Source organism: Perissodus microlepis, chromosome 13, assembly GCF_051167445.1.
Source record: "Perissodus microlepis isolate ML-2025 ecotype Zambia chromosome 13, ASM5116744v1, whole genome shotgun sequence".
Taxonomy (NCBI): domain Eukaryota; kingdom Metazoa; phylum Chordata; class Actinopteri; order Cichliformes; family Cichlidae; genus Perissodus; species Perissodus microlepis.
Genome location: NC_140473.1, coordinates 6,895,211 through 6,909,582, shown reverse-complemented (window position 1 = coordinate 6,909,582; position 14,372 = coordinate 6,895,211). Strand labels below are relative to the sequence as shown.

Here is a 14,372-nt window from a genome sequence, read left to right as displayed (position 1 = left end):
AGAGATGTTCCACACTCCTATTGTGCCTCGTGCAAGGAAGAGGTCAAGGCCGGCCGAAGCAAGCGCTCCCAGGCGTGAAAGGGTGAAGTTTGAGGATGTCAGGCTGTACCTGGTGGAGAGGAAAATGGGCCGCAGCAGGAGAAGCTTTCTGACCGAGCTGGCCAGGTCAAAGGGCTTTATTGTGGAAGACGTCCTCAGGTTTGGGAACCAAAAAAAAGCTTGCCATTTGTGTCATTCACAGACTTAGCAGGGCTTGCCACCTAAAAGCTTTTCTCAATGTGAAGCTGAAAAGAGCTTTAGTGTAAGGGGAGGAGGGGAGTGGGTACACCTTTATTTTCTGGGTTTGTATTTCCTGGAAGCAAACAGAGTGGTTTGACCTGGCGGTTGACTTTTGAGGCCTCTAGTTTAACCCTAGAAGCATTCAGCAGAAGCATTTTCTGGCAGTCAAGCTTATGACTTCAAAATTAAATACTTTCCATGCCTACAAAAAGTTTTATTATAGTCTGAAAAAAAACCCCACAATTACAATTTTGTGGAATAATTGCCTGTTCACAGAAGTTTTGACTGATTGGAGTGGGAAAAACATGCCAGGACTTCAACACTGAGACATCCAAAGTTACTTTTTGGCATTTTCCTGCAAACTTCTTTTTTTCTTAGAAGCTATGGCCCAATTAGCTAAATAGAGAACGACTATTGTCTCATGAATAGTTAATTAAGAAGGGTTAGGGCATCCATCCTGCTTCCTCTACACCTTAGTGGATTTCCCCCCCCTGAGCCATTACTCACAGCTCCACACATAAATACGTTAAAAGCAGGGGCAAGAAATTGGCTAAACCAGCTGCAGCTTGTTGGCAGCCAGAGAACTACAAACAATAGAAGAAAGGTAACAGAGCACACGCAAACTTTTTAATGAGTTTGGTGAAAGTTTTTTTTTTGTTAAGTCTCACTAAAGAAGAGATGTTCTGTGAGCTTGTTCCTTGGGATGATGATTCATCTATTGCACGGTAATTACAGACGCAGCGTGCCTCCGTCGTTTTTTCTGCCTCTAATTGAAAGTATCTTTTTAAAGTCCCAAACTGTGAGCACAGCAGAAGTCCTCCGCTTGACACCAGAGATGCTTTAGAGTCAGGCTTCTTTGTTAACGCAACATCCCGTTATTTAGAAGTCGACTTTGTTTTCAGTGCTGGGCGTTAAGCTCAGAGTTTGAGCTCCTCTGGTGAGCAGGTGTTTTTGTTTGTGTTTTTCATTGCTTTGCTTTCATGTAAAGTGAGGGCAATTTCTCCTTCTAAGTTAACATTAGCTCAAGGTTGAAAAATGGTTGAAGTTGAGCATATGATGTAGGGTGTATGTACAGGGTTTAGGCAAAGGGTCCCAATGAGTATGCTATAACCAGCGTAAGAACCTGTGTGTGTTTGTGCACGAGACAGAGAGAGAGTGTTTAAATGCGTGTCTAAGTGGGCCTGCCAGCCGTGCACCAGCTTGGCCATGGCAGCATTCCCAGAAACACAGCTTGAGCGCTCCTACGGTTACACTTGGCTTGATACAATTGTTTGAAACCAACGACAGGAAGTAGAGCGTGCCTGCCTCAAACTGACATTAATTCTGCAAGCCGACAAAACTGCTATCAGCTGCAGTTTGATAGCAACACCTCACGTGCCTACTCCTACACATGTTATAGGCAGGCTGCCTCCAGCATATGGTCAGATGCGCTGCCTGCTTTCCTCCGAGCATAAAGGAACACGCTCGTACACACACAGACACACACACAATCACACGACGCACATGCACAGAAGTTTCCACACTGTATGAATTTCAAGTCCCGCGCGCATGAACATGGATCAAAATATTGACATGTTTGTCCTGGGTGACTGATGAGCTGCATTACATGCTGGGAATAACACACACACACACAGACACGTACTTACCCCATAAGTTTAGGTCATAGGCACCATTTTCCAAACGCTTTGTTTTCTGAGGAATGATGTTTTATCCTTGAATTTGTCACAGCAGTTAGATATGATGTTGGATGTGACTGTGCACATGAGCCTTTGGTGCAGCTGCTGTAAAACAAAAATCAGTGGCAGCGAATTAAAAACATTTAGTTCAATATGCATCAATATTTATCGTATGCTCGTATTCTAACATATGTTACCCGAGTTCCACTACTAACTATTCCCTCCCACTGAACCTTCATTCCCAATGAAAGCCTTACCTCGACACCCACGTCAAGCTAGCAAGCTAGCAATCACTTCGCAGGCCACCTTCACATTCTTTTTGTTACTTTTTTTGTGGACACTAACACATTTATTCATTTATTTGTTTTCACTGTACATATCGTGTGTTCTTGAAATGCACTTTGGAAGTCATGGCTTGGTCAATTACTATACTTCTCTCCAGCTTTTATTTCAATAAGAGATATTTTTATTTATATAAAAAAAGTTGTCAGTTATTTGGAGTGATGGCAGGAGTTACTTTAGCAATACATTTAACATTTTTCACTAGTTTTTGTTTGAAGAGTAGGTCACACCTAGATCTACCGTTGGTTTTTAAATGTGCTCTATAAATAAAGTTATTGTATTGTATTGTACATTTGCAACAAATAGTTCTTGAATAAATAAGCTGGATTGATGCCCTGCAGTTACTATATTACTGAGCACTGTGTTTTGGATGGTTATTATATTGTCAGCTGACATTTTCAGGCCATTTTGCCATCAGAGACAGACTAGGCAAAGAGCCTCGAACAACTGCCATTGCTTGAAAAGTACTATAAAAATATCTTCCTCTTATAGCTTCCTCTCCTCATGTGCATTTCCTACATTTAAAGGTTGACACCATTCTCATGGCGTCAGGGTCCCACAGGGAATACAGTGCACTGATCTAATCTATTTATACTTTATTTAAGACTAACCTTTCAGAGCTCCAGCTTTTTAAATGTGGATTAATAAAAGAAAAATTATTTTCCTTCCAGTAGCGATCATAATTAAGATATTTGGACTTTTGGATGGACAAAGCAAACACCGTAATGGTGTAATGGTGAACTCCAAGACTATTTTCAGATTTTATTACAGATAGTTCCTTTTAGGTGGGTACAGAGACCTGCTCTGTAACTATGCCTCTGTTCATTCAGTTAAAAATAACAGTTTGTATTTTAAAAAGCTTATTTAGGCTTCTTATCAATTATTATTCTTATTAATTTATTAGATAAAACTCTAAATCAAATTAGCCAAGTCCACAGCTTATCTCTTTGGTGCATTTATTTTATCATTATAATGAAAATATATTGCACTACTGATCATGTCTATGCAAACAAAAACCTCACTGTGGTGTAAAAGTCTGTTCCGGGCATTCGCAGTCTTTGATTAGCTTGTTTTCACTTTTGGAAAGGACAGAGGGAAGCTGCTGACAGGAACTGGGCACACAGATGACTCAAGAGAGTTCTCCATATCAAAGCCCATTGACTTTAGCCTGTCCTTGTGTCTGAGCTCAGAGTCCCAGTGATTCAGGGAAGAACAGTCTGGTTCTGGCTTTGCTTTCTTGCTCATTTGCATGTCAATCTGCCATTTCGCATTCTGCTCAGCTACATATTAAGATAAGGATCTGAATTTTGGGGATATACAAACATAGTTTGAAGGAAAAGAGTGTTTTTTTCTTCATAATCTTAAGTCTTGGTCCAAATAGACAATTCAAACCACTTTGATTTTTGAGAGAAAGCAACCCAAGAGCCAAATCTTGATGACTGTGGTTAGACAATCATTCACGTTGAGCCTTTGGAGATCATAGTTGTGCCGCTCAAATGTGTCTGTTTGAGAAGCTCCTTCAGCATGTCTTTGCACTGAGGACAAGGAGGATTTTTCTGCAAAACACTAACAATCAGTGGCCAGACTGCCAGTGATTTGACCAATTAGGCTTCAGTCTGAGCTCTGCTGGGACCTCCCATAAGGAGTCTTTCCACCGTTTTATCCGTGCTAAGAGAGAAGAAGAAGAGGAGGAGCATGCCGAGTGTGATTATGCACAGCTGGGCAGCCTGATTGGGTTTGGTTGTTAGATTCTGAGGCAGGAAGCACAGGGGAGGAGGCCTTGATAAAAAGCCTGTTGAGATGGTCTCGGTGGAGATGCACTGGCTGAATGAGTTCAGCTATCAAACAATCGAGAGAGGCACTGGGGGTCTGTGGTGATTGTTGTTTACCCAGTGTCGATCCCCAAATGACACAAGTTAGACTGCAATGCTGACATCTGAGCTGCATTTCAAAAGCTTCGCTTGCACCCCTTGCTCTTTCTAAAAGCTGCCGAGCCCTAGACGTGAACATTTTTTTGTTAAGACAAGCAGCGAAGGAAACCTTTCGATCAAATAAGATGAAGGCATCCCGTGAAGCAATCCTACTAATCCATAAAAAGTCCCAGAAAGCTCCCGTGTCATTCAGTTTTGACATTTGCTTTTGTGATTTTTGTTGTTGTGTGTGGTTAGAAAATGTTGGAAAATGTTTTCTTTAATTTGTCAAAGATTAGCTAAAATTCATGAAAGATGATATGTCACTGGTTCTTGGTCAAATTTGGATAACATGCAAATTAGGGATATCTCAAAAACAAGCAGGATGCTGTCCCTCGAGGACCGGAGTTTGACACCCCTGGTTTAAAGTGTTGCAAAGGTCACCTGGTGGGAGGCAACCTTTCTCCAAACAGCTGCCTGTTCAATTTGAACACACTGCAACCACTCTCAGACAGATTGGCAAAGGTTTCCAAATAACAGCTATTCAATTTTTAAACAGAGAGGCAGATTGCAATCATGTTGCAATCAGTCTGAGGCAATCTGCACTGGTGCGATGTGCTTCTTTGTAATAGGCAACTCGTTGGTTGTATTCTGGTTGTATTCCAGTATAAAAGAAAAGTTGCAGAGTGTCCATGCCATTCTGCAGTTAAACTATTGTTGCAAGGTATTTACGTTATATTTTATATTTAACTTACCAGAGTGACGACTTCATTAAACCTGTGGTGGTGCTTAGCAGTTGAATGTGATGCTAAGCTAACCTTTAGTGAAGGAGAAGAAATTCAGAGGGGCAAAAGGGCAGACAGCAGGAGAAAGCTGCCAGTAGCGTGTTGTGTTAGTATCACATCTTGAGTTAATCTGTGATTTCCACGTCCAAAAATTCACAAAGTAGTGTTTCCACTTCAAAAATGTGAAAAAAGTTGTTCAGGTCAGTTCAGTTTTAGTTTGTCTATTTAAGTTTAGCTCTTATTGTTTCAGAGTGTTCAGTTTTAGTTGAGTTTTTATTAGTTCAGTGTTAGTTCTGGCTTTTGCTAATATGATATGTTTGATGACCTGATCTACAGAAAAATACTACACAGGATCCAACAGTTTATTAGTTTTAAAAACCCATTTTACATTTTTAGTCTTGAGTTAAGTGTTACTTCACTATAATAACCTTAAACACAAGAGGCTGCTTAGATTTTGACACAGTTTGCATTTCTGCATGTAATAACAGGATTTCTGCAGTTCCTCTCAGCTCTCAGCATTTTAGCTTGTTTTAAATGTTTCTTTTGGTTCTGTGGTGTTTCGTTCTCACCACCACCATTATACTATTTTCAACCAACCCGGGCAAATCGTAGCATATTTTTTATCAATTGCAATCTAAAAAAAAAGGAATAGATTTTAAGGTCTCTATGAGAATATGAATATTCTTGGAGCATAAATATATATATATATATATATATATTATTCCGGCATTCGCTGTATAGAATTTGCCAAACGTGCTCTGAAACAACTCTTTTTCCACTTCCCCACAGCGATGTGGTGACTCACGTGGTGTCGGAGGATAGCCAGGCCTCATCTCTTTGGGCGTGGCTAAAAGGAGGGCCTGTGAAGAATCTGCCCGTCATGCACGTTTTGGACATCAGCTGGTTCACTGACAGCATGAGAGAGGGGAAACCTGTTGCTGTGGAGACCAGACACCTTATACAGGTTTGTGTGTTGCAAATAGGGGTGGGTTTTTATAATCGATTTATCGATTAAAATCGATTCTGGCTTGAATAACGTAAAATCGATTCATTAAAATCCTGAATCGATTTTTTAATATAAATTTATTTTGCCCGAAATGCCAGAATCTCAGGTGAAATCTCACAAAATTTCAACAACCACCAAATAGCTAAGACAGTAAATGAGAGCAGGAACACGTATTCTGCACAAAGACATAAACACAAAGCGTGGACTCGCAGATCAGAATCAGTGAGATGTGACTTTCTCACCCGACGGCACAGACACGGTCGGGGCTGAAAGCCGACAGCTTGCTGATTCTGATGTTTCGGCGGGTCCGCGCTTTGTGTTCACGCCCTTTTTGTGCTGATTCTAAAGCTGTTAGTTTTATCTCTCTCCAATATTGACTGAACCAGCAGCAAAAGAAGATCCAAACTATGCTTCACATAAACATCGTCATGAATTCCCTCTGACTTTTGCTGTTTTGCTTCCACCACGATGCACAGCTCTCTCTCTCTCTCTGTACTTCAAGAACAGTTTCCCGTCTAAAAATCTGTTTTCTTCATTATTCGCTTGCTTGTTAAGTCTACCGTTGTTTACAGCGCTGTCGGCAGCTGGTTTTTTTTCCCCCTTTTACATTCTTCCGAAAAGAAAACCTCATTTCTGCTGTTCAATACTGAACCAATTTAAACTTTTTATAATTATGCAAAATGCAAAACGCTTAGCCGTGTTCTAATAAAACCGCTGTAACGTCAGAGGTAATGTTCATAAGTTGATTAATGGTTTTCTTTCGTTTTTGATGTACTGCAGAATATTTTTTATAAAATACCAGGCCAGGAAAAATCGCCTTCATGTTTTTCTGTGTTTTATCTTCAGCTACTTTGACACAAAGGCATCTGCTATGATGCTCACACCTTTGATAAAGTCTTGCGTGTGTCAGCTTCCTTTTTATAGATACAAAAATATGTAAATGTACTGATCTGAATTATAATATTTCTGACTGTCAAAATTTCCCAGATTTAAATCGAATTGAATCGAATTAAATCGAATCGTGGATCGAATCGATTCGGGACCTTGTGAATTGGAATTGAATCGATTCTAGAAATCAGTGACAATACCCAGCCCTAGTTGCAAATCAGGCACAATGGCTAATAAGTGTTTAGCACTAGATGGCACTACAAACAAAACAGGATATGATTACGTACTGAAAAATAACTTACCGGTCCGTTGCCATGCGTTGCCATGGGTTACCGGTCCGTTGCCATGCGTTGCCATGGGTTACCGGTCCGTTGCCATGCGTTGCCAGTCCGTTGCCATGCGTTGCCATGGGTTACCGGTCCGTTGCCATGCATTGCCATGCGTTGCTATGGGTTACCGGTCCGTTTCCATGCGTTGCCATGGGTTACCGGTCCATTGCCATGCGTTGCCATGGGTTACCGGTCCGTTGCCATGGGTTGCCATGGGTTACCGGTCTGTTGCCAGGCGTTGCCATGGGTTACCGGTCCGTTGCCATGGGTTACCGGTCCGTTGCCATGCGATTCCATGCGTTGCCATGGGTTACCGGTCCGTTGCCATGCGTTGCCATGGGTTACTAGTCCGTTGTCATGCGTTGCCATGGGTTACCGGTCCGTTGCCATGCGTTGCCATGGGTTACCGGTCCGTTGCCATGCGTTGCCGGTCCGTTGCCATGCGTTTCCATGCGTTGCCATGAGTTACCGGTCCGTTGCCATGCGTTGCCATGGGTTACCGGTCCGTTGCCATGCGTTTCCATGCATTGCCATGGGTTACCGGTCCGTTGCCAGGCGTTGCCATGGGTTGCCATGGGTTACCGGTCCGTTGCCATGCGTTGCCATGGGTTACTAGTCCGTTGTCATGCGTTGCCATGGGTTACCGGTCCGTTGCCATGCGTTGCCATGGGTTACCGGTCCGTTGCCATGCGTTGCCGGTCCGTTGCCGGTCCGTTGCCATGCGTTTCCATGCGTTGCCATGAGTTACCGGTCCGTTGCTATGCGTTGCCATGGGTTACCGGTCCGTTGCCATTTGTTTCCATGCATTGCCATGGGTTACCGGTCCGTTGCCAGGCGTTGCCATGGCAACGCCTGGCAACAGACCGGTAACCCATGGCAACGCATGGCATGCGCTTGTTTTGAATTAAATATTTATTTCCCATAATAAGTTCAACAGGGTAGATGTACTTAAGGAACATGAGACTTTTTCAGATAAATAAAGGCAAATATTGCAAACTACACAAAGGCAGCCGCTAAAGCGTTTAAGTTTCAAAATAGAACAAATAAACAGGCTACTAAATTGTCAATTCCACTTAGAAACAAAATATTAATTCTAAAAATAAATCTTAGTTTGTTTTACAGAAGAACAGACAAAATTTACTAACTTTTGTCAATATCAAATAAACTGAGATCTAAAAGGAAATTCTCAATCTCTCCTTGTTGTATAACTTAGCTTTTCAAACAGTTTTAACAGTTACTTTAGCCTGACAAAAGCCGAATGACGAATTAGCGCTTCCAGTCAGAGATTAAGCATGCACCGGTTTATTGTATTTCCAGACTTGCGTTCGGCACAATTTACAGTGCGCGCTACTCTGTTTTTTGTCAGATTTGAAATAGCCGAAATACCTCCACACTACGGAACTTCTATGGCTCTTCCGTTCGACAATCTCTCCGGCATTGGAACCATCATCTGTTTTCTCTTCGGTAACCTTCGGTCACGCTCTCGGTTGATTTTTCTCTAGTCGGCACACTCATTTCCTCCATTACCCGGGCGGCACGGTGGCTGGCTGCTTCCCAAACAAATACACATGTGCGGCTTGGCATTTGTGCTGTACGTAACAAGTCACGTGACGTGACGCTGCGGCTGTGATTGGTTCGGCTCTGCGCTACTTAATTTGGATTGGCTGTTCTTCTTTTTATTTAAGAGGACAAGAGCGGTAAGCCCTATCGCAATAGTTTAATTTTTCTATCGAGAAAAAGTTATTTCGCAATACATATCGTTATCGTTCTATCGCCCAGCTCTAGTTACCGGTCCGTTGCCATGGGTTGCCATGGGTTACCGGTCCGTTGACATGCGTTGCCGGTCCGTTGTATGGGCTCAAAATGTGGTCATAAATATTTTGTACTTGTAAATTAGTTTTGTACTTGTAAATCAGGATTTGTATGTGTAAAAAGAATTTGTGTGTGTGTAAAAAAGATTTGTATGTGTAAAAAGAATTTGTGTGTGTGTAAAAAAGATTTGTATGTGTAAAAAGAATTTGTGTGTGTGTAAAAAAGATTTGTATGTGTAAAAAGAATTTGTGTGTGCGTAAAAAAGATTTATATGTGTAAAAAAGATTTTTGTGTGCGTAAAAAACATTTGTATGTGTAAAAAGAATTTGTTTGTGCGTAAAAAAGATTTGTGTGTGGACTAATGTGATACATTGAAAAAAAAAAGAAATACACTTATATTGTGAAGGTATACATTGGATATATTGCATTTAGGTTTTTCCTGCCACTGTAAAATCTATAACGTCAACCCCCTAACAGGGAGCTCATATAAAAAGGACACTAACTCTCCCTCTGTCTCTGCTCATATTACTGCACTTCACCTCGCTGATAGCAAGAGAAACATCCTCCATATTGCGTAGGAGTGTCAAATGAACCCATCAGCTGGATGTCAGGGCTCAGAGCAGCCCACTAACACAGACACATACACATGCTTGCAGACGCACATATTTTCCCCCTGTGAATGGCTCTACGAGAGCTTGGCGACATATGTATCCAAAATAAAGAAATATGCTGTCTTCTTTTCCTTCCACCGTGGAGAAGGAGGGGTAAAAAACAAAACAAAGCGAAAAAACCCCCACAGTCAAGTTCTGCCAGTTTGCCAGGCTCCATCTATGCTTTCTCCTAACAGCCTGTGACGGCCTTAATGGTCACAATGAAATCTGCCGTGTTTGTGCCTCCACGTGAGAGACTGCTGTGGCAGTGTTTCCTCGGGGCCCACGTAAGCGTGGCGCATCAATGGCACGACTCTTGTCTTGCTGCGTCATTAGGAGACGGGGCTAATGATGCCACGCTGACATTTATTGACCCATCTCCCCAGGTAACCGGCGAGGCCCCGTTCCTCTTGCTTGTTTTGTGATGCAGCTCCTCTCTGAAGCAAACGAGTTAACGCGCGGTGGCATTTATGCGTGTGGTGCTTCCAGTAGATTGTTTTTTATGAGTGATAAATCCATTTAAGGAGCTACCAGGAGGAGATAAAATATTCCCCAAACAGGCTACTTCTTGGGCACATTTGCCTGCGGCTCGTCATGATAGTCTGAAGATGCAATGTGTTTTTTCGCTATCATAAATATTCTGCAGCAAGTCAGGGAGGAATTTTAAGTATTGAGCCCATTGAAATGTAATATTTTCTATTACTTCCTGGCTCGCAGAGGAGCTGTTTAGTGTGTTTGAGTGGAGATGTGGTAAGATGTGGTAAGATGTGAGGATACTTTGCTTCAAAAGGAATAAAAGTGGAAGCAGGTGCTAGGGAGATTGTGAACGTGTGTCTGCCTTCGTGCTTAGGAGATAGGTGGGCTGGGGATGATGTTTGGGGGATAGCGTGTGCGCAAAAGGCCAAGCAGTTTCCCTTATGATGTACGACCTCTGTGACCTTTGTGGTGCACGTTGGATCAAGTGGCTTTTATTAACTCACCCAAGTGGGATCATCTGACCGTGTGACAGACGTTAACGTGGAGGGGAGGAGCAGGCCCGGAAGTGTCTCTACGCTTCACAGCGTAGAGGTTCTGCGATTCTTGCCGTACCTTTTCATCTCAGCAGATGGTGTGTGAAGAAATGAGGCCCCAGTGTGCAGACTGCACACATTATTTTAGTAACATCTAAAGCCACACAGCAAAGGTGGAGAGAACGCTGGAGAGAAAGCCAGGAGGGGATACGGCGCCTCTGAGATCAGTGTGTGAGCTTTAACTTCCACACAGTTAAAGGCCTGTGTAATAACCGAGCCCAGATGGGAGGGGGGGAACCAACCTCTGCATGCTGATGCACAGGCGCTTTTTTTTTTTTGGGTCTCCATGGACCCACAGTCTCATATTAGATTAAACGAGCTGCAGCCGAGGTGGAAAAGTGATGAAGAACACCCGTGTTGTATTTAGAAGGAAAACAGTTAGAGAGTTTCACTTTTGATTGGCAGAAAATTTTCGCCGTGAAATATATTCAAAGTTATTCAAATTTTTTTTTTTTTTTGGAGAACAGGAAAGGCTCCTGGCAGAGAATAAATGATGAACGTTTTTTTTAAAAAAAAAAATCCCTTAGCTGTTGATGCAGCCCAGGAGTGTGAGAGGTACTACTCCTTTTCATTATCTGTTCAAGACGCCACTGTTCCTCCTGCAGCATCGGTACCAGTCAACGCTCTGTGGTGACAATCTCCTCCATCTTTCTCTTCCTCCTCTTCCTCCCCTCTCTGTGTCACTCTCCTGCCAAATCCACAGGCAATTTTATGGACACAATGTTCCCTTTTTGTGATGTCTAATTGTCTCCAAGAATATTAATATTACATTGGTAATCCTTTTGACACATATATTACAAATGGGAAACCATTTCTTATAGAATGAAAAGGCAATTTACAGGAGGCAAATTGGATGATGGCAAGCAGATTTGTAATGCCACGGGTTAGGCAGCATAATGGATTTGGATGCCACCAGACTGTGAGATGAGTGTCATTAGCCTGTTGCCCTGGAGACACAGTCATAAAAATAACTTCTCCAAGGCAAATGGCTACGTTTTTATGTAATTCAATTTGAACTCTTGGCTCTGCGCTCGTCAGGAATAGCCTCACACACATTTACACATTTAGCCTGTCAACAATTTGGGCTGAGAAATTAACGCACTTTATGACAGTGTGTGTTTGGTTCATGCTTCTCCGGTTATTTTCTTTTGCACACAGGACACCTTGGCTGCATCGCCAGAAGCTACAACACCCACACCCGTGTCCACGGTGTCTCGATATGCCTGCCAGAGACGGACCACCACAAAGAACAACAACAAGATTTTCACGGTGGGAAATTGCTTCTCCGGCCTCACTCTGAACCACGCTTTTACATGTTGAGCCACCAGAGGCTCGTCGCTCTTACTTTGCAATGTAAAAAGCTCCCCTAATCTGTTCTGCTCTAATTGGATGGCTGGCTCGCTTCACTCACGGGCGCTCTGACACAGCTCTCCCCCAAAATACATTAACCTGCAAATGAGTAGCATCTGCAGCTGCGGCACGTTCGAGGTGCAACAGCTGACATGCCTGCGAACCCTGGCACGGGGGCTGGCACGGACACGCCCAGAGGCGCTGCGTTACGCTGAAATGGGCAGCGGACGTGACACTCCTCACAAGCGATGATGGATCTATCCCTTCGCCATCTGGTGTGGGCGGGTGAAGGAGGGAAGGACAGAGGGGTGGGTAAATTGGGCTGCTGAAGAAGGGTTCGCTCAGGGTACCCGACAGAATGGGAAAGTAGTTAATTGGCGTAAGTGTTGATGAGTGTGAAAGGAAGAAACGATGTTGCATTAATAACAGCAATGTAGCTGAGGGTGTTGAGAACATCAGTCAGAAAACAGAAACAAGCCAGTGTCAGCAAACATTGCATTTACCAAACTTCGTCAGCTATTGTCGAGTGGAACGCATTTGGGGTTCTGACCCTTGCTCAGAGAAAACAGTTTAAAGAGCTGGAGTTGGGGCCTTCTAACTTCTGAGCAACATTGTCTGACATTTTGTAGGCTAAACAATGAATCTCACAAGTAATTTGCCATGTAATGAATGGCAGATTAATCCATAATGAAAATAGCAATTACTTCTAAATTTAATAGTGCTACTGTGACCTGAAGGAACTTAAAAGAAGAAATGGAGAATGTATGCAGAAACACATCATTATTTATTTCCTCTTTTCTTTTTTTGGGCTGTCACAGAAGCACTTTTTTGTAACTAAAACTGGATGTGAATATGAATTTGAAGTTTTAAAATGTGCAATATTACCGTAAACCGAGTGGCTATGTGTGTGTTTATGTGGGACTGCGGAGACCCACTGATGAGTTTCCGTAAGACGTATTAAGTACAGCTCGCAGAGGGCCTGTGGAGCATCTGTTTCTTAATGACTCTTTACTTCCCACTGATGGCAAATGTACATAAAAGATGCACACACGTGTGCTGCAACCTTCTAACACACACGCACAAAAGCACACGTGTTTTCCCACATGGACGAGCAGTTACAGATGTGCATACCCACCTGCGTCTCACCTGGGGAGCGTTGCTGTTCAATTTCTTATCTCCCCAATTCTTTCCACAGCATTAACTGCATAATTAGCAATCCCACTCAATTTCCCTATCACAGGGATTAACTCATTATCTCTGCATAAGGAAGGCCGCATCAAAGCAGAATTTCTGATTAAAGTAAAAGGTTGTTCTAGCTGTGGACCTGAGAAAAACCACAGGTACAACTCCCCATAGTTAAGAAATATTTTAACTATCCAAATTGTAGAGAAATAATAATACTAATAATATCATTTTGTCCTGTGACTGGAAACCAATCACCTGTAGTGACAGTGCTAAAGAGCAGCAAGCTATTGATCCACATTGGTGACGTAATCCTTGATTGGTCCTGCTGTCTGCCTGATTGCAAGGGGCAGTAATGATGTAACCTTGTGAATACCCATCTGATGAAAAAGCCTTTGAGTGTGTGAATTAGGGCTTTTGCCCTTAATACCAGTACTGACTATGAACCTGACTGTGGTAACAACTACACCAATCAGACACGACATAATGCCCACTGACAGATGACGTGAATAACACTGATTATCTCTTAATCACAGCACCTGTTAGTGGGTGGGATATATTAGGGAGAAAGCGAACATTTTGCCCTGAAAGTTGATTTGTTAGAAGCAGGAAAAATGGACAAGCATGAGGATTTGAGCAAGTCTGATGAGAGCCAAACTGTGATGGCTAGACGACTGGGTCAGAGCATCTTCAAATCTCCAGCTCTTGTGGGGTGTTCCCGGTCTGCAGTGGTCAGTATTAGAGCAGGGCAATATGGCCAAAAATATTTATCACGATATATATTTGAAAATTTGCGATAACGATATAACTGACGATATAATTGGTGTGAGACAAAATACAACTCCACAACTTTACTAGCGCAAAAAAACCCCATCCATTTATTTTCACTTAAACAAGCAGCTGTTATTTATGTGCATTAAAGCTATATAAAAATGTAACAGTGCAAATGCAAATTCCTTGCTGAAAGTTTAACCAAAAGGCATTTCAAGTAGAAATGGGCTGACATATCCTGAGCATAACCATGTATAATATCCACTTGTTGTGTTTGCAGGCAATTTGGGCATCTTCAGTACAATCTGCTACCGAAGCAATT

General features: G+C 42.5%; 1 protein-coding gene across 1 annotated transcript in view; it reads left to right on the top strand.

Moving 5' to 3' along the window:
• Window positions 1–14,372, top strand: part of dntt (deoxynucleotidyltransferase, terminal) — a 108,277-nt gene continuing 93,905 nt past the window's right edge. The window contains exons 1-3 of the mRNA XM_084948849.1: window positions 1–198; window positions 5,782–5,956; window positions 11,906–12,016. Of these exons, the coding sequence (XP_084804975.1) occupies window positions 5–198; window positions 5,782–5,956; window positions 11,906–12,016 (480 nt within the window). The 5' untranslated portion in view covers window positions 1–4. The remainder of the gene's footprint in view (window positions 199–5,781; window positions 5,957–11,905; window positions 12,017–14,372) is intronic.